The 25,703-nt window shown below is 52.4% G+C and overlaps 1 protein-coding gene across 9 annotated transcripts in view; it reads right to left on the bottom strand.

Moving 5' to 3' along the window:
• SCN5A (sodium voltage-gated channel alpha subunit 5) overlaps positions 1–25,703 on the bottom strand; it is a 62,208-nt gene that overhangs the window by 11,780 nt on the left and 24,725 nt on the right. For 4 of the 9 annotated variants that reach the window (XM_087824600.1, XM_087824605.1, XM_087824603.1 and 1 more), the window contains exons 8-19: positions 25,527–25,668; positions 24,842–25,039; positions 24,063–24,242; positions 23,063–23,434; positions 18,008–18,140; positions 17,091–17,329; positions 13,081–13,254; positions 12,030–12,386; positions 8,183–8,617; positions 6,639–6,800; positions 3,866–3,986; positions 2,921–3,075 (exon numbers count right to left, since the gene is read on the bottom strand). In XM_087824600.1, the coding sequence (XP_087680726.1) occupies positions 2,921–3,075; positions 3,866–3,986; positions 6,639–6,800; positions 8,183–8,617; positions 12,030–12,386; positions 13,081–13,254; positions 17,091–17,329; positions 18,008–18,140; positions 23,063–23,434; positions 24,063–24,242; positions 24,842–25,039; positions 25,527–25,668 (2,668 nt within the window). The remainder of the gene's footprint in view (positions 1–2,920; positions 3,076–3,865; positions 3,987–6,638; positions 6,801–8,182; positions 8,618–12,029; positions 12,387–13,080; positions 13,255–17,090; positions 17,330–18,007; positions 18,141–23,062; positions 23,435–24,062; positions 24,243–24,841; positions 25,040–25,526; positions 25,669–25,703) is intronic. The other 5 variants (XM_087824601.1, XM_087824608.1, XM_087824607.1 and 2 more) reach the window with 2 other exon arrangements.

Here is a 25,703-nt window from a genome sequence, read left to right as displayed (position 1 = left end):
GGGAATGCCTCTTCCTTTATGTTAAAGGGCAAGTCTCAGCTCTGTGCTCGGGCACCTGAAAGACCTTTCCAGAACCGGCTGATCTCCCATTTTAACAAGGAGGAAGGGTGTCAGGCTCAGCTCACAGCCTTCTGCGGGAAACAACATAAAAGTCTTTTGTTTTTACTCTCCTCTATGTGGTTACCTACTTTTCATAGGAAATAATGTTGGTTTCCAATTGCAATCATCATTACAAGTTTCCCTTTATAATAAATGTATTTAACCAAACAAAAACAATGAGTTGATCTAAAGGAAAACCTTAAATAAATGATGGTAAAGACAGTTTGTAGCTGTGAAGTTTAGGAAACACGGGACCACATACAGCTAACCCTCCCGTCATCCTGATACGTCAAGGTTGTGGGTCAGGGCACGTACAGGAATCAACCGACGGATGCACAAATTAAGTGGAACAACATATTGATATTTTTCTCTCTCTTTCTCTTTCTCTCTCTCTAAAATCAATTTTAAAAAATTAAAAAAAGAGAACTGAAAGGAGCCTTGGCCCGTATGGCTCAGTTGGTTGAGCATTGAAAGGTTGCTGGTTCAATTCCCTGTCAGGGCCCATGCCCAGGTTGTGAGCTCCATCCCCACTAGGAGGCAGCCAATCGATGTTCCACTCTCACACTGATGTTTCTCTCTCCCTCTTCCTTTCCCTCTCTCTAAAAATCAATAAAAAAAAAAATCTAAAAATGTGAAGTTCTCCCTTACTTTCTCATCACTCACCTTGGGCTCCCTTAAAAAAAAAAAAAAAAAAAAAAAGGAGTGTGGCAAAATCTCCCTGCATTATTGCACTGTTGCCACTTGCCCCCCCCACAATGGTTTTTACTTTATATAAGTGCTATGCAATCCCAAGCAAATATAGTCATAATAGTCATATTTTTAATATAGGTGGGACACTCTTGTTTTATCTCAAGTTTTTTACCTTGAATTCAACCTTGTTTAATATTAACAAACAAAAGCACTCTGTTTTTTTGTTGTCATTGTTTTCATTTGCCTAATATCTTATTTCACTTTTAATATTTGAGTCACAATGTTCCAGGTTTGTCATTTGAGAGCAATAGCTGAAGTTTTTGTAAAGATCCATTCAGAATCCTCTTCTTTTAAAAGATGAATTTTATCCAGTTACATTTATTATTAAAACACATATTTGATCTCGCCTCTGCCATATTATTTTTCATTTCCCGATTTAATGCTTTCTTGTTGCTTATTTTTTTTCTATCTTTTGCTGTAAGATCTATGTTTTCTTTAAAAAAAAATCCCTTCAGCAATTTGGAAGGGATATATAGTCTGCTTTCTGTTAAAGAAGTTTATAACTTTAACATGCTGAGACTTCTTTTTCTCGATATATCATCGACTTTTTTTTTTTTTTTTTTAAACAGTGCTTGGCTGTCTACCCTGATTAGATTCATCTTTGCTTGCCAAAACTCCTCCTCACTTATGCCAGGCTGAGCTTTTCCTCCACAGCCCAGACTGAATGGCTCTGGCTGCCCTTGTTTGTGGTTGTTTAAAAACAAAACTCGTTAACATATTGTCAAATCATCCTTCTCTGAACACTGCAGAGATTTCGCTCTAGCTGCCAATGGTAAAGCAGCATGCAGTCTGCAAGTCATGGCTCTGGGCCAACTCTGGAACAGGAGTGGGGCAGTACAGGGTAGAGTGGGGGGCCCAGAGGTTTAGAAGTGACAGCCACTGTGCCTCCCCATGGCCTGCCCCCACAGGAGGCATCACAGACTGGAGGCACATAGTCTTGGATCAAAGTGGCCCTCTCCTACTCTGTAGTCCCAAGCATTCCCCCTGTTAGTTGTTCACCCCCAACAATATCAGGTGCTTGCTCCCGCTGGATCAGGAATGTTTCTATTTCTTCTGCCTTCTTGGTCATCACTCTCCCTTCTCACTAGCACCTCCCAGAACCCTCTCTGGGGCTGTTCCATTTCTTCCAATAAGAGATCTGAGAGATCAGAGTTGGGTGCTTGGGAGCCAGATAGGGGCATCCCTGGAAGGTCTCACTGCTTCTCTTGGGCTCAACAAACCTCCCTGTCCTCCACAGTCCAGTTCCATCTGTTTCCTTCAGGAAGCCTTCCTGATTGCGCCAGTTCCCCTTGACCTCCCATCACCCTGAGTCATCTCCATTTTTGCTCAACTTTCTTGAGCTGATCTTTGATTCTCTCAAATTTGCTGAGTCTGGTTTCCCCAACTAGATGGAGAACCCCTGATGCCAGAGCCAGGGTCTCCTCCTCTTGTTGCTCCCCCATGGCTCACAGAAGCAGATACAAGGAGAGCTTGGAAAAGACTATTGAACAAATGGAAGGTCAAGACAGAGGACTCTGGAATCTGACTGTCTGGGTTCAAATGCCACATCTGTTACTTTGGGTGGTAGGGCCTTGGGCAAGTTACTTAATGTTTCCACAAAAGGTTGTTGTGGGATGAAATGTAATCATGTGTGAACTATGCAGCTTGGTCTCTAGCTCTGGAAAACCTGGAGTAAGTGGAGCCACCACTGTAGTCTCAGCCAGGATCATGGGTTGCATTGGGTCAGCCTGATGGAGCGCCTAAAGCTGTGCACAGTGGGGAGTCACCAGAGCTCTGGTGTGGGAGGCTGGTGACCTGTGACCTATAGCAGCTATGCACTGTGATCTGGGGCAAATAACTGCCCTCTTGTGAAATAAGAGGGCCTGGAAAGATGACCCCTTGTGAGCCCTACCTGCTCTGACCTCTATCTGAGCTATGGGCATTGAGTTTGTGAGTTAATTCCTGAGCTGGGGCCCTGGGAGAGCGCATTTTCAGCACAGGTTATGTCCCAGTTTCTGACTTGGCTTTCAGGTGGAGACTTCCTTTCCCCGCCCTCCCTTCCCTGCCCACCCCAGCATCCCCGGGAGGGTACCAGAGCTCCACTGCTGAGCAGGATCATGAAGATGATGAACGTCTCGAACCAGCTGTGCTCCACAATGCGGTAGCAGGTCTTGCGCAGCCGCCACCAGACCTTCCCTGGGGCCTGTGTGGTGTCCACAGTGCAGCAGGGACAGCGCCGGACACAGCCTGTGGGGAAGGGAGAGGGGTCAGGCCCAGCCCAGGGCCTTCGAATGCCCATGTATGATGGCAGAAGGAATGACCGAGAGAGGTTACAGTGATGGGTGATGAGTGGGCAACATGGTGGGCGGGGCTGTGGGGGACCAGGAGGACTGTGGGTGCTGTCCCCAGGCACCCAACTCAGCAGGTACTCTGTGGAAATGCCAGATGGACCAGGCACCCTGGGAGTGGGGGAAGGGCCTGGCAGGGGTGAGCAGGGGAAGACGGGTTGGATGGGCTCCACCTTGTCCTCTGCTCATCTGGGAAACCCTCCTCCTGCTGGAATGTTCCAGAATTCCCTGGGCCTTCTCTATGTTTGCAGTTTCTGAGCCCTGGGAAGGGTGGACCCTTCATTGGCAGCTTCAAATGATGTGCCACGTGGAGGGCAATCCCTCATTTTATCCTCAGCTGCCCCCCAAATACACCACCAATTCACCATAAAAACTACACATGCCAGGCCCCATGCCACGGCCTGAGGGGACACGTGAATTAGACCCCGTTTTTGCTGCCGTGGGGGCACAGTCATGCTATCACTCCACAAACGCAGTGTCTCCAGTCCCTGGCACAGATGCCCCACAGCTGCTGAGCCCAGTAGACCGCTGGCAGACTCGCCATGCCTCAGGTCATGATGAACAGGGGAGGGAGGGGAGGCACTGGGCAGGGTGGGGTGTAATGTGGCCCCATGCCCCAAGGAGCTGCTGGTCCTCCTGCCCCTCCAGGCAAGGCTGAAGCTGGGATAAAGGGACACCCAGGTGAGGACCTTCGGTGAAGCAGTCCTCTGGGTCCTTGACGTCCTCGCCGAGGTCGGGGATCTGCTCCAGGAGGTCAGCCGTGTTGGTCATGTCTGCTGTGCTCCCCTCGGAGTAACTGTCCTCATGGGTCTGTGGGCAAGAGCGTGGGGCCCGGTGGGCAAGGACATGAGTGTGGGCTATGTAGCAGCCTCCAGCCCAGAGTTTGGGGGAGCCTGGGGCTCCCAGACGGGAGGTGCCCAGACTATCTTCTATTGCACTCCTGGGGAACCTGAGCCCAGGATGAGTGGGAACCTGCCCCAGAGGGTCTGTGGTCTGCTGGGGTCTAGGGCAGAGGTGTGGGGATGTGAAGGCATCTGGAAAAATACTGGGGATAAGACATTCATTCCACTGGAAACGAAACAGGCATAGGGTGGTAACACAGGCACACACTGGGACATGGACAGAGTGGTAGCTTGGCACACGCAGGGGAAGCAGACATGCCACACCAGGATAGAGTCAGAACCAGCATCATGGGCACACATAGGTGCAAGGTCAGACATGCAGGGAACAGGCCAGCAACCCACCCATGCTTCTCGCCCAGTTCATGTGGGTGCTGGTGTGAGGTGCAGAGCCTAGAGGAAGAGCCAGAAGGTGCTGGAACATTCCCTGCCTGGCCGCCTAACCTCGCTTAACCTGATTATAGAGAGGTGTGTGCACATGGTGTATTTTCTGAATGTGTGTGTTGCATGTGAGCACTGGTGTATTGGGGGCTGTAGCGGCCACTGCGGGTGCTCTGCCCAGATCCCCTCTATTAGGCCAGTGCACCCATCCCAGCTGCTGTGAACACTGGCTGCATCTCCAGAAAACTGTCTTTAGGTAGGGTGCTGACATTTCTAGAAATTACTTGGGGTTATGACGAAAGCCAGGGTGGCTGACACCCAGCGACTGATACGGAGGGAGCCAAGCTGAGGCTAGAATCCAGTGACAATGCCTTTGGGAGCTGTTACCTCTGCCTCACCCTGCTTCTTTCTTCCCTGTGGGTCTCTCCGGAGAGCACTCCCTCAGTAAGTCCTTTGCACAGGAAGCCCGTGGCAGGCTCTGCCTCTAAGAGGCCACTCTAAGGACAAGCGTGGCAGGACAGGCCTGGGAAGGCAGGGGAGCCTTAACTGGAGTCAGATCATGTCTAAATCCCCGGGCCCCCAGCGCAGGTGGCCGCCTTGTGGCTCAGGCTCAGGCTCCGCTCACAGCCATGCTGGTGTCTGAGATCCTGGTGCCTCTTCTCCCCAACTTGTTCCTTTCTCTTCCTTCCATGACTAACTCCGCTGGGGTCTCGAAGTCCTCTCTAACAGATGTCTAGCTTTAATGTTTAGGCTTCCCATGGGGAAGTACTGAGTTCCTGTGGGAATGGAGAGGGTGCTGCTGGGTGCAGGGTGGAGCCATGGCCCCAGGGTGAGGCTCTGCCTTTGTGGTCCCCGTGGCCTGGAGGGTCATCTCTTTTCCTCCCAGCCTTGTTGTGTGGCAGGGAGCTAGGAAAGGCACAGCCGGAGGTCTTCGCTCTCTTTTCTTTCAGACACGGGAGCTGCCCAAAGGATGCGGGCTTGTCACGAGGACACGTTCTCAAGACCCACTGCAGTGAGATGACAGGGCCCTTCTCCCGGAGGACCCCTGCCTACCTCACTCTCCCTTTCACCGGGTCCAACATGGACTGATGTGAAGAGAGGAAGGAGTCCAAAAATCATTCAAAGGTCAACATTCCAGTAGGAAGGCCCTTCTCTACAACTTTCTGCCCCTCCCGTGTCTTCCTGTTCCCACATGCCTTCATGTGTCAGATCCCCCACAGGAGATGGGACCTGTGGTCAGGATGATGGCTCCACCAGGCCCTCACGCTCCGAAACTGGCCATGATCACAAAGCTTCCCACAGGCCCATCCCATGGAACAGACAAGGCAAAGGAGAAATGTTCCTTTGGAGCAAGTCTCAGCTCCTGGTTAGGCAAGACAATGGCCCCAAGCACCGTCTCTGAATGCGACGTTTGCCTTCCACGGTGTTTGGCGTGAGTGGGAGTGGGGGTGGGGATGTAGTTGGCAGGGCCACATTCTGTTAGCTCGGGGATGGCAAACACAGATGCTTATAGGGGCCAGGCAGGTAATGAAATGGGGGCAGGCAGGTGGGCTCTGAAGTGAACCAGAGCTCCCGCCAGGACACAGTGACCACTTGTCTCCAGCAGGGCAGTTCTTCCAATTTTTTTTCAAGAGAAGCCAGAAATGCAAATTTTTTACATAAAAGCTCTCCAGTTTTAAATGTTGATGGCCAATTCAAATTTAAACCCTTTTTGTGGTCAGAGCAAAACCCTACAGTGGGCCTCTCATTTGTGGCCTCTGCTTTAGTCCCGGTGAGAAGCAGCTGGTGGCCAATGTATCAAGAAGCCAAGAGCTGTTTTCCAAGCTCCAGAAGTCCCGAGATGGGGCCCTTCACAGGACAAACATGTGCCAAATGGGACCAAAGCACAGGGGCTGAGTGAGGATGGGCGAACATGTGGAGGTTTGGGGTTAGTCCTGCACCACAGTCCTGGGATGGCAGCTTCTAGGATTTCCCTATGGCTTTGGGCCCCACGCCATCCCATCTCTCCCATCAGAACAGGGCTGCCCGTGGTCCCTTCTGCAGACAGGTCTCCTACGTTGCCTGTGACAGCTGCTGTGGATCCGTCCCATCAGCCAGCGCAGGCACGTGCTGGGACCTCTCAGCCTAGCTCCAGCCCAAGAGGCAGTGCCCCACCGGCTTCAGGGACAAAGGTGTGCGTTACCTCACTGCACCCTGGGGCCTGGGGCTCCACTTGCCGCTGCTGTTGCCAGTCTGCCTGAGCCACACTAGCCTCGGCCTCGGAGGAGGCGGTCTCTGACACCTGGCTCCAGGCGCTGGGCTCCGGGAGGGCCTCTGGGCCGCCGGACACAGGTTGGGGTTCCTGCTGAAGAGACCTCCAGTCCATGAGCTCCAGGCCCCACCCATGCCTCCTGCCCTCCTCGTGGGGACTCATCTCACTGAAGACCCTCCCTCAGAAGCCCTGAGTGGGGGGCTGGGGGGCTCCTGGTAGGTCCAGGTAAAGGGCCGACAGCCAGACAAAGCCCCTGGCCTGCCTGGCATCAGTGTGCCCCTCTTCCCATTTCCTGGAAGGGTGCAGCTAGGCTGCTATGCCAGCTCCCACATGTGGCAACCCCACTTTGGAAGGACATGATTTTTCCTGCAAGTTCCTATGGCACTTCCAGCTTGCTTGTACACACACACACACACACACACACACACACACACACACACACAGGCCCCAGGGAGCCAAAGCCCACGGGCTCAAGAGAAGCAATGGAGAGGGGCAAGGAGGGGCAGTCAGGCGAATTCCTCTCCTGTGCTGAGCACATCCTGGAGATAACTGGAAGCTGTGGTCCTGGCAACACCAATACCCCCTCCCCCTGACACTGTTACTGTCCCACCGCCTGACTGAAAGGGCTGAAGCTGGCCTCTGGGACCACAGAGAGGCAGGAGGCTGAGGAACCAAGTCTGAAGCCTCAGATCAAATTCCACGCAGGGGGAGCAGATGCTCTTCCCGGCCAGACCCACCCGGCACAGGCCCAGAGGAAGCGCCCAAGATGGGCCACTAAACAGAGAGAGCCCGTCCTCATGGTTGGGCCTGAACACCCAAGAAAAAGCCATTTGAGCCTGGCTTGGGCCACGATGAAACTGATGGAGCAGTAGGGGGGCAGTGTCCAGACTCTGGTCCTAAGTGTTAAAAATAACAGGTTGGGAGATAAGATAGTGCCGTCTCTGACACCTGCCATCTTCGGGATGCTTATTTTTAAATCTCAGAATTAGCCCTGGGCCTGGGAGGAGGGGAAGGGGCAGTGGGAGGTCAGAGGCTGCACTGTTACTTTGACAAGACACTCGCCTACCCAGTCCTGGAGGGGGACAATGGTCAGAGTGGGGTCGGGGGCCATGGGTCCCGGCTCTGTCGCAGAAGCATGAGGAATTCGCAGCAAGTCTCTCTCTCTTGCTGTACCTCAGTTTCCCTTCCTGTAAAATAGCTGCCCATGACCAGCCAGGGGATAAATTGTGGACAGCGGCCCCTTCCAAGATCCCCTGCTGGGCTGGGTTGGGGAGAGGGTTGAGAGCTAGTCTCAGGGACCCTCTACAGGGCAAGCTGTTGGGGGACCCTGCCTTCTGCCTCCGCCCAGCCCTGCTGTGGCAGTCTGGCAGGGGCAGTTGCTCTGAGAGAGGCAGGGCACCCCAGGCAGCAGAGCCCTGGGCCCTAACAAGTAGGTGCTGCATGTGAGTGGGGGAGAGGCAGCCGGTGGGGCCCACCTGCTTGCTGGACTCTTCCTCTGTGCTCAGGCTGTTCTCCTCGCCCTCCTGGTCATCGGTGTCTGACTCAGCCACGGCAATGGGCACGCACACGGGCTCCGGGTCCCCAGCGGAGCCCTGGCCTGGCCGCTGGCCTTCCTCGAACCGCGTCTCCTTGCGGGCCGGGGGGGCCTTCTCCGTCTCCGTGGGAGGTGGGGGGCTGGAGGCGGCGACGCAGCCGGGCAGTGGGCCCCCGGGGGCCAGGGCGGCGGGCTTCTGAGGCTGCTGCAGGAGCCCGCAGCAGAAGTCCCAGGTGGTCCGCTTGAGGAAGCGCAGGCCCCGCTGGATCCGGGCCAGGGCCAGCTGCAGGTTGTTCATCTCGCCGTCTTCGTCGGGGGCCGTGAGGTTGTCCGCGCTGAAGGAGCTGAGCAGCAAGGCCAGGAAGAGGTTCAGGACCTGCGGAGACCATGCATCGGGCTCACCAAGGCAGGCACCGGGCACGGGGGCTCAGCCTCCGGCCCAGGACGGGGAAACCGAGGCCCTGGGACCTCAAGGACTGCCAAAGGCAACAGCTCTCAGTTGAAACCTGGGCCCTGCCCCTGATCCTAACCCCTACTCTCATGAATGTAGAGTTTGGCTATGAGAGGAAACACAAATTCTAACCCTTTCTCCCAAGGTCTTGGATACAGTGGGAGTTGAGGTTGTACAACCTGGGTCTCTTGTGTCTTGGCCCAGGTTCAGTGGGAGAAGCATGGGTCCATGCAGTGTCAAAGCCCACAGACGGGGCCTTGCTGCCTTGGGAGTGATGGGGGCAGTGGGGTCAGGGTGAGCACAGGGCTGCTCCTGGGAACCGGGGTCCAATGTGGGGTCGCTGGGAACAAGACAGGATCCCACTGAGCGACTGGGGCTTTCCCGAGAAGGGGCCTCTGTGTCCACTGGTAAAAGAGGGATAGTGACGTGCCTCTGACTTTCCCACTGAAGCCGGCTTCCCACTTAAAAACCTGGGGCTCCTGCTGTGGGGCACCCTCCACCTGTGTCCCCAGGTCTGAGTACGCTTTCCAGGTGAGGCACAGGGGGCACTGAGCAGAGAAGGGAACAATGGCAGGACAAGTATGGACAGTATGGAAAGGTTAAGAAGGAGGGCCTCGGGCCCTGGCCCGTGTGGCTCAGTTGGTTAGGTGTCCTGGGCACATGCCTGGGATGCGGGCTCGATCCCCGGTTGGGGGCATGCAGGAGGCAGCCAATTGATGTTACGCTCTCATGTTGATGTTTCTCTCTCTCTCCCCTTCTCTGTCTCTAAAAATCAATAAAAATAAAAAAATTAAAAAAATAATAAAAGAAGCAGGACTTCCGGATTCTGTCTCAATGTAGAAATGTTTATTTTTGACACCTGGCAGCCTTTTCTGTGTCATCACTGGGGGCGGGGCATGTGATGTGATTCAGAGCCACTGTCTAACGCAGACCTCTGGCCGGCCTCCTCTGTTCCTGGTTGCCCACCTTGGGTCCTCCCCTGACCTCCAGGTGTCTGGTGCCCAGGCTGGGGGCAGGGCAGGGAGCACCTGGATAGCCTTGTCCACCCACACAGGACATGAGGGCCTCCCTTGTCGCCAGCTTCAGAAGTTTGTCTTCTTCCAGTGCTTTCCCTGTCAATCATGCTGCTGCTCCCCAGCCCTTGCCTGATCATCACTTCCCATTTTAATGGCAATTGCTTCCTCCCACGCCCGGCAGCAGCCCAATTCCTGAGGCAGCCAGGGCAGGGGAGGGGAGCTGCGTGGGCCCAGAACTTCCCTCCCCCAGCAGTCTCTAATCTTCTCATCCGCAGACAGATCCGCTTGGAAATCGCAGGGCTGTGTGTTTGAGGGCAGCTCAGCCTGGCCCTGGGCTAAGAGCTCGGTGTACTTGCGCCCTCCTTGGAACACGAAGAGCCTGGTGGCTCTGGGGCTGGGCCAGGGGCTAAGCGAGGCTCCACCCCTTGGGCAGCCAGTTTAAGGAGATGGGAGGGGGGTTGTGCGGCCAAAGAGCTGGGTTCCAGGAACACCGAGGCTCTGCTCCCTCTCTGGGCAGCTCCACTTGTGAGGTCTGAGGGAGGCTGAAGCTCACCCCACTTTGCCTGGCCTGCCCTGGCCTGGAGAAGGCATGCGGGAGGAGGAAACAGGCCAGTCTGGGGAAGGGCGCTAGAATCTGCAGCCAGAGTACTCGCGCCCACTAAAACCCTTCTACGAGCTGATGTGAGCCTGGGCTGCCGGTGCCCTCGGGAGCCAGACCATGCAGGTATGATGTCTGAGCATGTGTGGGCCACCTGTATACCCAGAAGGTGGCTCCACGTCCACAGAAGACACTGACTTCTTCCTGAACCACTAACTTGCCTCAGCCTCGCCTCTTGCAAAGATACCTTCTTCGTCATTTAGATTTTGGTCTCTCTCAACTCCAGGATTCCCCACAGTGTACAGGCACAAGGCAAGATGCATTTGCCCTTGACAGATAGGTGGTCACAGAAGCAAAGGTCTGGATCCTTCATAACAGGACAGCAGGAACGCCCACCACAGCTGCCCAGGGAGACATACAAGGCCCCCACAGGCCCTGCCTCACCTGGACCACCATCTGCTTGCACCTGTGCTTTGTTCACCCTACTCCTTCCCTCTCTAGCATCACCTGTCTACCAGGTCAGCTCTAAACACTCCTCCAGGAAGCCTTCCTTGATTTCCATTTGGAGGGGATCAACGCCCATGAGCTGATCATTCTGACCAGTCTGCGAGTTATTTCATGCCTTTTTGAATTCCCCACTCTCTCAAGCTGATGAGTAATGTCAGGGCCACATTCACCTCTGTATGTCCAACAGCATCTGGCACAATATTTTGCATGCAACAGGGGCTCAGCAGATGTTTGTTAAGATGAATTGAAAAACCATGTGATAAATCATTGCCGGTGAATGACTAATAGAATAATGGGTAGGTGAATAAATAAATTAATGACTATAAAATGAGTAAATAATGAATAAACAGGGAAATAAGTGGGTGAATTAATGAATGAATGAATAAATGAAGAGTGATATGAATGGATGGGTCAATAAGTGAGTAGATAAGCAGATGGATAAATGAGTAGATAGATGGAACCGGTGAATGAATGAATGGATGAGTGGGTTGGCAGATGGATGTGGGCTGGATGAATGAGTGGAGAAATAGATGAATGGGTAGAAAGATGGCTGAGTGGCTGAATGGATGGGTGGGCAAGTGAATGGAAGAGTGGATAAATGAATGGATAACTAGGTACGTGTGTGTATATTTGTGTATGAATAAGGGGGGGTGATGGATCGGGTAGTTGGTGGACAGATAATGAATAGGTGATGAATAAATGGATGGTAAGTGAATGAGTAGATGTGGGTTGATGGCTGGCTGGGTGAGCAAGTGAATAAATGGATATAAAGTTTTGTAACTGAGTAGATAGATTGATGGAGAGATGGACAGATGGATAGGTGAGTTAGTGGATGGGTGATTTATGAGTGTTTGCTGGCTGGATGGGTAGATGCATGGATGAGTAGAGAGATATAAGAATAAATGGTAAGTGAATGAATAAATTGATGAAAAGTGTTATGTGAGTACGTTGGTGGGTAGATGAATGATTGGATGAGTAGACAGATGGAAGGATGGGTAAATGAGTAGATGGATGGATGGGTGGGTAAATAGACGGAGAGATGAGAGATCAATGGGTGGATGGGTGGTTTGGTAGACAGATGGATGAATGAATGAGTGGATGGATGATGGAAGGAAGGGTAAGTGAGTTGACAGATTGATGACTGGGGGGATGGGTAGCTGGTGGATGAATGGACGAGGAAGGGAATGTGTGTGTGTAAGGCCATTGGCCAACTTACCACAAGATTGCCAATGACCATGACAAGCAAGAAGACAAGCAGGCACAGCGACTGCCCGGACACCTCCATGCAGTCCCACATGGTCTCGATCCACTCGCCGCAGAGGATGCGGAAGATGATGAGGAAGGCGTGGAAGAAGTCCATCATGTGCCAGCGCGGCAGCAGGCCCGAGTCGCTGATGCGGTGCCTCTGCTCTGAGTAGTTCTTGCCGAAGAGCTGCATGCCCACCACGGCGAAGATGAACACGATGATGGCCAGCACCAGCGTCAGGTTGCCCAGCGCGCCCACAGAGTTCCCGATGATCTTGATGAGAGTGTTCAGCGTGGGCCATGATTTGGCCAGCTTGAAGACCCGCAGCTGGGGAGGGAGGGGTCCTTGTGATAGGCTCTGGCTCCCACCGCCCATGGACACCCTTACCTCCCTCCCCCAGGTCCTGCCTGAAACCCCAGGGAACCCTTGAAAGTCACTGACATCTATTCCCCTGGTTTCTCCAAAAGCACACACTCCTGTTTCTTTCCACAGCCTGACGGTGGCTTCGGCAGGCTCTGCTCTGGGAGTCACGTCAACAGCTCCAGCCTCATCTCCCCCACTCAGCCCTTCCCTTTGTCCTCAGCTCCTTCCAGGAGCTTCCTAGATTCCCCCAACATGGAATGTCTTTCCTTTGCTGACCCTTCATCAGATACCCCTCCAGGCCACCTCAGACCATCTCTGACTTGCCCATCTGTGCAATGGGTATACAGTAATACCAGCCCACTCCTGGGATCCTGTGAGGACTAAAGGGGCCATGGGGAATCATAAAGGGCTCTGCCAGTCATCAGGATGGCCACCCCAATTGCTCATCTGGAGGGATATCTCCTTCTTTCCTGCCCACCTGTGTCCCCCCCACATCACCAGCACTGGGCTTGGCACCCAGGGGTACCCAGCCAATAGCTGTTGGGTGAAGGCATGATGACTCAGAGTTGGGGTGACTGAGTGGTGACCTCAAAGGGGAGTTGTGCCTCAGTGGCCCTGGCCCCCACCCTGCCTCCCTGCAGAGGGCCCAGCCAGGTACCAGGCGAAAGGAGCGCAGCACTGACAGGTTGCCCATGCGGGACAGGCCCAGCTCCATGAGGCTGAGGATGACGATGATGCTGTCAAAGATGTTCCAGCCCTGCTGGAAGTAGTAGTAGGGGTCGAGAGCGATGATCTTGAAGGTCATCTCTGCTGTGAAGATCCCTGTGAAGACCTAGGGGAGGGAGCGGGAAGCGAGGGTTCCCCATGTTTGGGCTGGTAAGACCCTCTGGCCATCGGGGGAGCCCTGCCTCCTGAGGCTTGCTCCAGCAGGGTCTCCCTTCTGGGCTGCCAGCTCTGACTGCAGCCAGGCTCCCAGTGGGGGCTTGCCTGGCCATGGCCTAGCCCCTTAGGGGTACCTTTGGCCTAACACCCCTAGCCCTCTCTGTTGCTCACCAACCATGACCTGCCAGCCTGTCCCTCAGAAACAGCCAGGCCCATAGAAGGCTCTGCAGAGACTCAGTTTAGGAAGTGCCTGAGGGCAGGGGACCCAACCCCAGGCTCCTTCTAGTCTGTGTGCCACAGGACGTGCCCTTGCTCCCCATGTGCCAAATACATGCATTCCTATAAATACTTATGGCTCAAGACCTTTGTCCACGCTGTGCCCGCTTCCTCCCTGTCCACTCGCTGAACTCTCCTCACTGGAATAACAACCAGCCACTGTTTCTTGAGGGCCTGTGTCCTAAGAACCGGGCTGGAAGGCTTTGTATGTTGTTACTTTTAATCTGCCCAATAACCTGACATCTTTGTTGATTCCAATTTTCCCTACACCTAACAACACTGCAAAGGACCTTCTTGTACGTGTCTCCTTCTACAGACATGTGAGAATTTCTAAAGAATATGGATCTATCTGAAATTGTTAAGTTAGAGAGTATGCACACCTGTGATTTGCCTGACTGTGTACAACTGCTCCCTGTGATGGCTGTACCAAATCCACAGGCTTACAAAGTGTGAGTTCTCACTGTTTCACATCCTTGTCAACACATAGAAGTTTATTTTTGATTCTCTTAGGGGTGAGAAATAGTATCTCAGTGTTGTTCTAATTTGCATTCCTCTGTGTTTCATTTGTTTACAACCATCTGAGTTTCCCCTTTGCGATCCGCCTGTCATTTCTTCTGTCCACTGTGCTTTTCTGTCTTTTTGCCGTTGGGTTGCCCCTCTTTTCTTTACTGATGTGTAAGCGTTCAATATTGATTCTAGATTTCATGTCTTTCTAGTTAAATACTTTTCACAGTATCAATTTCTTGTTTACGGTAGTGATTTTGCTTTGTTTTATTGTATCCTTTATTTTAGGGTATTTTAAATTTTAATATAAGTAAATTTATCAATCTTTTCTTTCATGGCATAACTCTTTGTGTTGTTGAAGAAAGCCTTCCCAACCCCAAGATTTTAAATATTTCCACCCACTTCTAAACGCTTAAAATTTTTACTTTATCACATTTAGGTGTTGGATCCAATTCCCTACAACAGATTAAGAATATGTGTTCGATAGGGATCTAAATATATTTTCCTCTCTATAGATAGCCATTCTTCCTTGCATTTTTATTATTAAATGGTCTTATTTTCCTACTGATTTATAATGCCATCTCTGTTATTTATCAAGTCTCCAAATACGCATTTCCTATTTCTGAGTTCTCAGTTCTGTAGCACTGGTCCAATTTTCTGTCTTTGCACCAATACAATAACTTTATAATACATCTTAATATATGTATTCTTATTTAATTATTGTATTATTTTCTAAATAACTATAAACCCACTTTTGCCCTACCCTGTATAGTGTAGGCTATAAATTTCCCTCTAAGTACTGCATTTGCTGGCTCAGACTGACACGCTTCCTTCTTTATCACTTCCCAGTGTCAGTGTGTGGGGTTTTCTGGTTCACCATTTTACTGAACGTAGGGTCATATTCCTATGGGGCTACTTAGTTACAACCCCTACTCACACTGTCCCAAAGACAAGTTTTATCTCTGCATGATCTCTGAAATCTAAACCCCCAGACTATTCAAATCATTCCCTACTCCCCCATTCCCCCTATCCAGAGCAACTACAGAACCATTCCACGTTTATGGCTATGGTTTTTAAGTCCCTCTTTGTTTTGGGGCATTTTTGTTACTTTCTCATGAACTTCGCTATGCATGTCAAAGAACGTTGGCTATATTTTTAATTGTCTTGTAGTCAAGGACTTTTCAGGCTTGTCTACAGTATTGCTAGGAACAGAAGTTTCATTTGTCTTTTACTCTTGATTATATGATGGGCTAAAAGTTACTTAACTCTATAAACCTTCTCCTTTCTGGAATCTGTCTTTAGTGACACGCTTCAAAAGGTTTTTCCCATACCAAGATTATTTACCGATGCTTATTTCTGTGGTTTAGTTTCTTTCCATTGAATATTTAAACCATCTAAAATAACTGCAAGACACTAAAAACCTTACACACTAGCAATAAAGCTGTCCAAACAGAACAAAATATAGCTATAATCCAACTATATGACCTATTAGTAATAACTGAACCACAAGTTTCACACAGCTGCAATTCAATCACTACTTAACGAACCAGTGAAGCCAACAGAGCTCCTTATCACCTCGACTTACTGCTCAGTCCTAACCACGGGTCACATTCCATTAAAACATTCAGGCATTCACCTGAAACCCTACGTAACCACCACCTGAAGACCGATGCAAGGGGAGACACAACAGTGTCATGAGTCGCCTATAGAAACAGCTTTCCCTTCTGTTTGCATATAAAAGTAGCATTATAGCAAATGGACTCACATTTGTGAAAAAATTTGAATAGATCCTGGATATGGAAAATAATAAGAGAAGACAATCTTCATACCCCAAAGTGTGGGAGGCCCACCTGCCTGGTTGGGGGTGGGCACCTGTGCAGCTGGACAAGGCAGGGTTGAGTCTGCAGCAAGTGAGACATTAGATCAAATGACACCCTTCCTTTCCCCAAACTTGGTGAGGATCCCAGGAGCATCTTTTGAAAGCCAGTGGCGTCTTTGCCAGCTTTGCCCGAGGATCCCCTGGGGGAAGGGCTGACTTGCTGTTTATCTGGACAGAGCCCATAGGATTCTGTCGCTCAGAGTCAGGAGACAGTAGCTACATCTGTCACCACTATGTCACCTCTCAGGCCTCAGTTTCCCATCTCTATAGTGAAGAGGTAGGACCGACTTGATTTAATCTCAAGAGAGAAAGAAATCAGAACTAAAACCAGACATTCTGACTTCCAGGGACAGTCTCTTTAAGTAGTAACAACAATGATAACCACAGCTATCATTTATCTTTAGCACTTACTGTTTATCAAACTCTGAGCCAAGTGCATTACACATATTATTTTATTCAGTCCTCATGAGCTTCCTATGAGGCTGTTACTGTCATACTAATTTTACATTTATTAAATTCAACAAATATGTTTTGTGCCAATTACTGAGCCTAAGTGATATCCTTGAGGTCACACGTAGTTAGTAAGAGCTGAGTCAGAATTCAGGTCTGGCTCTGCTTCATTTCTTCACTGCACCCATCCATCCATCCATCCATCCATCCATCCATCCATCCATCCATCCATCCATCTCTCTCCCTCCCATCTTCTCTCCCTCCCACAATCCATCCATCCCTTCCTCCATCCAGCAAACGCTCATGTTCACCCACAGAAGCTCTGGCTATCGGAGAGCTGCCTCATCCTGGATGCACTCCCTTCCTCCACCTACTACGGCCAGATCTCATGTTCCCACACATTTTAGGCTCAGCCCCACCTCCCTTTTGCTTCATAGCCTCTGGGCATCTTCATTTACCTTCACTGCCAATCTCTCACTCCCAACAGCATCTCTCAGTTCCTTAAAAGCAGACCCTAAAACTCGCTGCTTCCAGATGCCTTCCGCGGTGACTCCTACCATCGGAAGACCCTCTGCGCCCCGGATCCCTCCTCCCCGACCCGTGAAGGCTGTGACAACTGGCCAAGAGGCTTTCATAACAGGATGCCCCCTGGAGAGTCAGCTTCCAGTGGCCCTTACCAGGTTTCCGACCTGCAGCATCTCCTCAAATTCAGTCGTCATGTTGTAGTGCTCCAGGGCCATGAAGAGCGTGTTGACCACGATGCACATGGTGATGGTGAGGTCGGCAAATGGGTCCATGACCATGAACTTCACCTTCTGCTTGATGGACATCCACAGGGGGCAGCACTCCCAGATCAGGTAGCGCTGGGCGAAGCGGTTCCAGCACGGCGGACACTTGCGGTGAGACTCCTCCAGCTCTGGGGGGACAGCCAATGTGCTGGTTTGCTTTTGTTGAATGATTCACACATAACTTAGCTGGGGGTGGTGGTGACAGGGCTGATATGTGGCAGGGGGACAGTGAAAGGGGCAGGGAAGATGAAGGAAAGGGGGGCCTGCGTCCTGACTCCTTACCCTGGAAATATGAGAGAAGAGGGCCACGGGAACAGGAGGCTGGGATGGATTGGGGACAGGATAGATTAAGACAGATGTAGGGTCTCTTCAGACAATAGTTCCACATAGACATAGGGACAGTCAGGGGACGACAGACTGAAAAGGAGGCAATTGAGACAGGCAAGTTCAGATAGTAAGGACACTTAGAATAGATGGGTACAGATGTGGACAGGATGGCCCCAGGCAGACATAGAGATGCTCGGGAGAAGACAAGGCGAGGCTGGTAAGACCTGGGACGGGCCAGGACACTTGCAGGAATGCTTGGAAAAAACAGACGTGGTTCCCGAGAATGCCCAGGAAAGAACAAGCTGAAACAAATGAGAGGACACCTAGGACGGAGGACACAGACTGAAAAGTCTGGAGCAGCGGTAGGGATGTCCAAGGCAGGCCAAGCAGTCGGGGGATGCCCGGCTCAGGTCAGGATAACGTTGAAGGTGCCCAGACCAGAAGTGGGGAGCGTTTGGGTGACACTGGGGGGTGCTGACCTTCCAGGGCGCTGGTGAGGACACTGACTGCGCTGAGGGCCCGCTGCCGCTCTCCTGGCCCCTCGAAGCCATCCACGCCAGGAGCTTGGGGGGTCAGCATCAGGGGCCTGCCTGGCTCCTCCGACGGAGTGGTCTGTGCACAATCAGGAGATAGGCGTCAGCTTGGGGACGAGTGTCTACTGGACCTGGGGCAGCTGCTGGATCTGTGACTGCTGCCCAGTCTCAGGCTGGGGAGGTCACAGGGAGACAGGATGGGGGTCCTGATGGGACACCCGGTGCTGGGCTTCTCTACTCCCACCTCCCTCCCAGTTAACAACCCCCAACGATCATCATTTCCTTCACTCTCTTCTCATCTCTCGGCAGTGGTGATTCTCGAGTGTGGACAGGAGCTGCATGACCAAGTTCTACCGACCAGACGCTGTGGTACACGTTAGTCCACACAAAAATGATCTGGGCGTCTTCATTGACCACATGCTCCCTTGAGTCAAAAGCATAACAAAGCTGAAAAAAATCCACCATGCTCTCAGGTGACATTAATAGAAGCATAGAGCACAATGCCTGGACACAGCTGGTGGGAACTTCTGCGGAGTCAGTGTGGCTCTGTCTACCAAGGAAATTTTAAACTGGCTCTGCAACTCCTCATCTAGTAATCTAACTTCATAAATAATGATACATGTGCCCCCAAAATACACAGGCAGCGATGTTCACTGCAGCATCATTCCCGATACCGTAAAAACAAAACAAGTCAACAGGAAGGATTTTAAAATCAATTATGGGTACAATCCGACTCTGGACTCTGATCAGATAATAAAGAGGCAGTTCCACGTGTGCCCCCCTGGGAGCACTTCCAGGACAAACGGTTTGACAGAAAAACAAGAAAAAGACTCGGAAGATACACACTGAACTGGTAAAGTGTCATATCTGGGGAATGGGGCTGTGGGGGGAGGGTAGGAGAGGGGGACGGTCCCTTTTGCTCCATGCTCTTCTGCACCACTGGCTCTGTTTCCAACGTGCTCGCACCATTCTGTAGGTAATGGGAGCAGGCCTGCAAATGGAGACGTGTTCTGACGAAGGGAGGCGGAAGCAGCATTCTCCAGGTGTACTCAGCACCCCACAGAGCCAAGGGGGACCCGCAGAGGCTTCACATCAGCACAGCCCTGCCTAACCACAGTATGCGAGTCTGTGCTGGGGGCTGCTGAAGGCACCTGGCTGTTCAGAATGCAAGAGCGAGGTTCTATCGTTTCTATAGGTCACAGGGAAAATGGGCCTAGGCTACCAAGGGTGGCAGAGCCAGGGCCCCGGGTGGGAGCCAAATTCATCAGGGCTCAAGTTCAGATCAACCTTTGCAATTGGCGGATTGCCTGGAAATGTTGCCTAGGGAGGTAGTGAGCTCCCAGTTACTGGGAGTATTCAAGCACAGGCACCAGAGAGGGCTGAGGTGCCTGGTGTAACAACAGTAACCTAGGTCTACTGGCCAGCTTCACTCACCAGCTTGCCTTAAATTCTCCCAACCTCTCTTCTCCTCCTTTACTATCAGTGATAGTTTGAGTTACCATTTAGCAAATATTTATTCTTTCCCCTCCCACGCTGGGTCAGTAAACTTCCCTGCCCTATGGATCATACACTTGCTTTGGCCAATGGATGTTAGTGGGCATGATGTGAACCGGGGTCTTAAACATGCTGTGCCAACTGCCTTGCTCTTGTCCTCCAGAAATCCTCCACGAAAAGGGCTTCCCCAGGTAGCTGCCACTCCTTCGGCCTGGGCCTCAGCACAAACACAAGAGGAGCAGCCCTGAGTCTAACCCAGTGTGGAGCCAAGCCAACGTGAAGTCCGAAGCAGAAATGCCCAGCCAAGCCCAACCTATACCAGCTAAACCACTGCCAACCTGCAGAGAACTAAGGGTGAGAATAAAAACTTATTGTTAGCCACTGACTTTGGGGGACAGTTTGTTACACAGCATTACCATGACAACCGCAGACTGATACACCATGCTAGTGCAAGCTATCATCATGTCTCCTAAAACCACCACAACAGCCTCCTAACTGGCCTCTTCTCTTCCCTCTATCCTCTACACAGCAGAAAGGGAGCCCCTTAAAAATCAGATCATGATATTCCTCCGATCAACAGCTCTCCCCATTCCACTGCTCCCCATCTTAATCAGGGTAAATCCAAACTTTTGTATCACCTACAAGGCTCTGCATTGTCCAAATCCTAACTCATCAAACTCATTCCAGATCCTTTCCACAGGTTCCACCACACCTGGTCTTGCTCGGCTCTCTCACCCCTCTTCCCCCCCCCCCCCCCCATTGCTTTTCAGAGAGAGTGGAAGGTAGGAGAGAGAGATAGAAACACAGATGTGAGAGAGACACATTGATCGGTTGCCTTCTGCTCATGCAGGGACCAGGGCTGGGGATGGAGCTTGCAACGGAGGTATGTGCCCTTGGCGGGAATCGAGCCCGGGACCCTTGAGTCCATGGGCTGACGCTCTAACGACTGAGCCAAACAGGTTGGGGCTCTCTCATTCCTTGAGCACGTCAAGCCTATTTCTCTTCGGAGCCTTTGCACTTGCTGTCCCCTCTGCCTAAACCACCACTCTCCCTCATCTTTCTTCATGGCTGGCTCCCTAAAATCACTTGCCTGTCCACTTTAATGCTGGAAGGCCTTCCTCGATTATTCTAATAGACCCCATCTCCAACCCTCCCCCGACCAACTTTCTATAACATGACCCTTACTGCTACCTGGAAATATTGGTCAGTCAACCATCTGTCTTTCTGACTACAATGCAAACTCCACGAGGGCAGGGCTCTTGTCTGTTCCATTCATTGCTATTGCCCTGGAGCCGCAAACACTGCTCGGCACTCAAGGCAGCCAGCTGGCCCTGGACAGATAAACACGTGGGAATCGGGACGCTTGGGCTAGAGTTCTAGCTCTGCCCCTAACTTGCTAGGTGATCGGGGCAAGGAGGATGGCAGTCTGAGTGGCTGATCAGCGTGCCACTCCCAGCCCCACCTGGCCTTCTGCAGACAGCAGATGAAGTAACTCTCCTCCCTGCCCTCCCACATTGATGCAGATCCACTCTGTGCCCAACACTGTGCTTTGTTTTCTGACTAGAACTCGGCAGAGTCATCTCACTGAGTAAAAGCCAAGAAGGCATTCCCGGGGGCCTGCAGTCTGCTAATCTCTTTAACTTTTCAGTGTCTCCATCTTGGTCTACTAATTCCTTTAACTTTGCAAATGACCCCCTTGGCCAAGCTAATCTCTTTAAGGTTACAAATGGGCCCTAGAGAAGTGAGAACGGGTGAAGTCAGAATTCCCGGTAATGAAGTGCTTGAACTTGGATTCCTCCTAACACCGGCACTACAATGAGATGATTTTCTCCGTAACGAGATTAGGAAATTCTATTAGCTTCCAGGCTGCTGACCTGATTCCACAAGGCTGAGACTCTAGGGCTGGACACGAAGGGGGGTCTGCAGCCACTGGGATTTGGTGTCCTGGGAAGTCAGATACCCCACCCTACAGGCAATGGCCAGGGGCCTCGCCAGACCCACGCAGAAGCTGAGGCCTGCTCCCACTGGGCTCTCCAGGACCTTCTCCTTGACTTCCTGCTCCAGAGGAGTGGGAGAGCCCCAGGCTCCCTCTGCAATGTGCCCCAGGAGTCTTTGTTCCTTCCTGCTCGATAATTACAATAACATAATAGTAATAATTACTGGAACATAAGGCAAGTAGTACTGGTCTAAGCATCGGGCAGGTTTTAACTCAGTCCTCGCCACAACCTGCTGACGTGGATATTAGCTTTATTTCCCCTTTACAGGTGGGGAAATGGAGGCACAGAGAGCTGTATTCACCTGGGCTCGGTCCCACAGCTGGAGCAAGAATCTGAGCAAAACAGGCCGTTTGGCGGTGAGCCATCCCTCCTAGGCCTCACCTCCACCTTCCTGTTCCCCTGTCCTGTCGGGGCTTCCTCAGAAAGCCTGCAGGCATTGGGGTCCGAGCCATGTGTTTGCCCTTTGCCTGGGTGGGCTGCTCTGGGCACTGGGCGGGGGGCAGGGGGCAGCAAGAACACTCCGTGGCTGACTGGGCAGGCATCAGTCTGTCAGGGGATCGGCTGACTGAGAGATTAAACCTCTTAACTGGTTTTTCATGACCTGGCCTGTCCCTCCTCGTTAACTTTCGACAGTAACTTGAACTCCTCTCCCCTTTGTTCCCTGCGTTCCAGCCACTCTGGCCTCATGGCCTTTCCTCCAGTAGGCTAGGCTCATGTCTTCCCCAGAGTCTTTGCACTTGCTGTTTCCTAGGCCTGGAACACGCTTCCCCCAGATGATGTAGTGACAGTGTGTAATTATGATGTTATCACATCAATATACTCATGCTTATCCTAACTGCTTTACCCTTATGGGCCCATTCATTCTTGCAGCAATCCTGAGATGGGTATTTTTAATCCATTTAACAGATGAGACACAAAGTAACTTTCCCGTGGCCATCCAGATGATAAGTAGGATTATAAACCAGTTTGTCTCCGGAATCTGGCTGCTGTCCACTCTTCTATACCCACCCCTCGGAGTTTCAGAGAGAGCCTGGCTCCCACCTTTGCCTCCTTCCTGTCTTTGTCTAAATGCTCCTAATGACTGGGATTCCTTCTCTCTCTTCTCTGCTCCTGTGCTCCCACACGACTTATTGGGCTAATATTGAGTTACCAGCTTTAATGTACTGAAATACTTCAAACCTGATGAATAACTGTTGCCCAAAACCTGGTTAGTGTCCTCTTGCCACTCCAGTTCTTCTCCCAGGAGCCTCTGGATTGCCCAGGACCCAACTGGTCTACCAGGCTAACACCTGGCACACACAGGTCCTCCAGAATGCTAGTCCTGTGCCACCCGGGCCTTACCAGTTGCTTAATACTTAACTATCATTCCTATTTATCAGCATAATGCACCCCCAGAACCCAGCACATACTAGGTGCTCAGTAAACACTTGGTTAGTATTTTTGGACCTGGCCCTGGTGATGAGTTGGGAGGCCAGCTCTGCCCTGGTGCTGCATCACGGGGCTGGCTCACCGTGTCTGGGGGGTGCTCCAGCATCACAGGGCGGAGGAGGTGACTCCCTGGGGAGGTGGCCTCAGGGTCACCTGCCCCCAGCAAGGAGACTACCCCATTGCAGTCTACGGTGCTGTTCCTTTTGCCATTGGGGGCATGGCTGGGAGCTGAGGTCCCAGGACTGAGCTGTGCCTGGGCACTAGGCCGGCGCAGGGCCCAGGGCACCAGTAGCGATGTGCGGTGGCTCTCGCTGTCCCCCGCTGTGCTGTTTTCATCATCGGCAAAATCCGTCTCTGAACCCGTATCTCTCCGGCGAAAGGTGAAAAGGCTGCCACGCCTGGAGTGTGGCTTCACGGAGCTCCTGCTGAAGCCGTGGGTGATGCTGAGACGGTTCTGAGGACACAGGGAGAGGGAACATGACCCAAGACAGCTCTTCAGGAGCGCCTGGCCCATCTCTTGTGGCATCAGCCCCAGCTCAACTTCTCAGTTTTGAGGGCTTTAGCAGACTGCAGGGGTCAGGTGGGCTGAGCCAGGGGGTGTTCAGGGAAGGGGTGCAGGGCTAGAGCAATCTTGTATCTTCTGGGGTCTTGCTCACCTGAAGCTTGTGCCTCTGGGGCTTTGAGACTGAAGCTCACCTGGGCCTGAAGGTGGGGCTAAGGCTGGGCAGGGGGAGGGGAGGCAGGAAGGCTTCTGCAGTGAAGACAAGCCCAGCCATGCCCCTCTCATATGGGCACGTGCTTGGTGTCCTACCAATTTATACTATGGGACTTAGCTGGGACTTAGCCCAATGCTGGGACTTGGCTGACATTGGGGATATCATAACCTCCAGACCTACCCATCCCGCTGCCCAGGGCTCCTCCATTCCAAAAATGGCCACGGGTAACAGGAAGGGCTGGGAGGGGCTCGAGGATGCTCTCCTTAGGAAGTGACAGTTGGGGCTGTGACTGTACCAGGGATCTAGCATGAAGGGCTTCTGATACCAGATCTACCCTAAAAGGATCAGAGTCACGGTGGGGACTACCATTGCTCTGGGACCATCCTCTGAGTCAGACTTGGGGAGCCTGTCATCCCCATACTCCTCCGTCCCCGAAGACGTCCGTTTTCTCCTCTTGCTCCTATTCTCCTGGGTGGCTACTTGGGCCAAAGGGGACATGTCCAAGGAGCTGCGGGACATGGCGTCCACACCCCTGATGGTGAGAGCCTGGAAAAAGACGAAAGAAGGGATGTCTTGGTCATGGAGACTTCATGCAGCCTCAGGCTAAGGCCGACCAGGTACCTCTGTGTCTCAGCTTTTCCCATCAGTAACTGGGCTTGCACACTTACTCCCAAAAAGGGCATCACGGAGACAGGGGCTCAGACACACCCAGAGTGGAGGATCAAAGTCCGGGGGGAGGAGTCGTGGCTGATGTGGGCAGCTCTTGGGAGAGGGGAGTGTGGGGGACAGATGGAGGGGGTGTTAATGAGCAGAGGACCTTCTAGAAGGTTTGGCTGGCCAAAACGGGTGCTGCGGACGGTGGGATGGGGCAGTGAGGAGAAGGTCCATGTCCACAGCCTGGCTTCCCACAGGCTCACTCTATGGTTATTTTCTGAACTGGCTCAGGCCTCCGACCTTAGACCTTCCTCACCGCCCCCCAGAAGGCATCCCTTGACCAGGATAACTATGTCCATGGAGACATGGGTCTCTTTTATCCAGCATGTGCTCACAGGAGCCACCTTTACCCAGCAGGCACCACGCTCACAGGCACCCACAGCCAGGCGAGGGCTTGGTCTGGAGGCGCCTTGGCCGCAATGCTCACCCACCTCCTGCTCTTTCTTGAGCATCTCCATGGCCTCCTGGAATCGCTTTTCCTTCTCCTCTGTCTCTGCGATGGTGGCTTGGTTTTGCTCCTCGTAGGCCATGGCAACCACAGCCAGGATCAGGTTCACCAGGTAGAAGGAGCCCAGGAAGATGACAAGCATGAAGAAGATCATGTAGATCTTCCCTGCGGACCTCAGGGTCTGGGGGAGCAAGGGGGCAGAGGTCATCCTCACTGGGGCCCCTTCTGGGTCATGCTCATGGTTTTTCCAAGTGGCCACAGCCTGGGGAGGGGCAAGAGAGTGTCCCACACCTATAGAGGGAAGTGTCCTACAGAAAATGACCTGCACACAGGGGTGATGTCCCACCCACAGAGGGAGGCAGACTGTCACGGTCACCAGGGGAAATGGACCTACGGAGGGGACTATTCCATCACATAGGGTGGAGGAGAGTCCCACTCACAGAGCACAGCGTCCTATATGAAGGGACAGGTACTTGGTCATCAGCAAAAAGCAGCTCTCTTTGTTTGCTGAGTCTCCATCCCTCAGATGCAAGGCTCTGTCCCCTGACCCTCCTCAGCTCTCGCCAGTGGCCTCTGCTGGGGCCACTCCTGGCAGATACAGCCTGAGCCCTGGTGTGGGGTCCCAAGCCTGTTCTTGGTGCCCCTGTCTGGCCCGTGTGCACACGCACCTGCTGGTAGAGGCGCTCCCAGCAGTCCTGCGTCATTAGGCGGAAAAGAGCGAGGAAGGCCCAGGCGAAGGAATCGAAGCTGGTGTAGCCGTGGTCAGGGTTCTGGCCCGCCTTTAGGCACCGGTAGCCCTCAGGACATGCCCTGCAGCCAGACACACAGGCTCCGTCTCACGCTGT

Source organism: Miniopterus natalensis, chromosome 15, assembly GCF_054644295.1.
Source record: "Miniopterus natalensis isolate mMinNat1 chromosome 15, mMinNat1.hap1, whole genome shotgun sequence".
Classification (NCBI taxonomy): domain Eukaryota; kingdom Metazoa; phylum Chordata; class Mammalia; order Chiroptera; family Miniopteridae; genus Miniopterus; species Miniopterus natalensis.
This window is presented reverse-complemented; position numbering and strand designations above follow the sequence as displayed.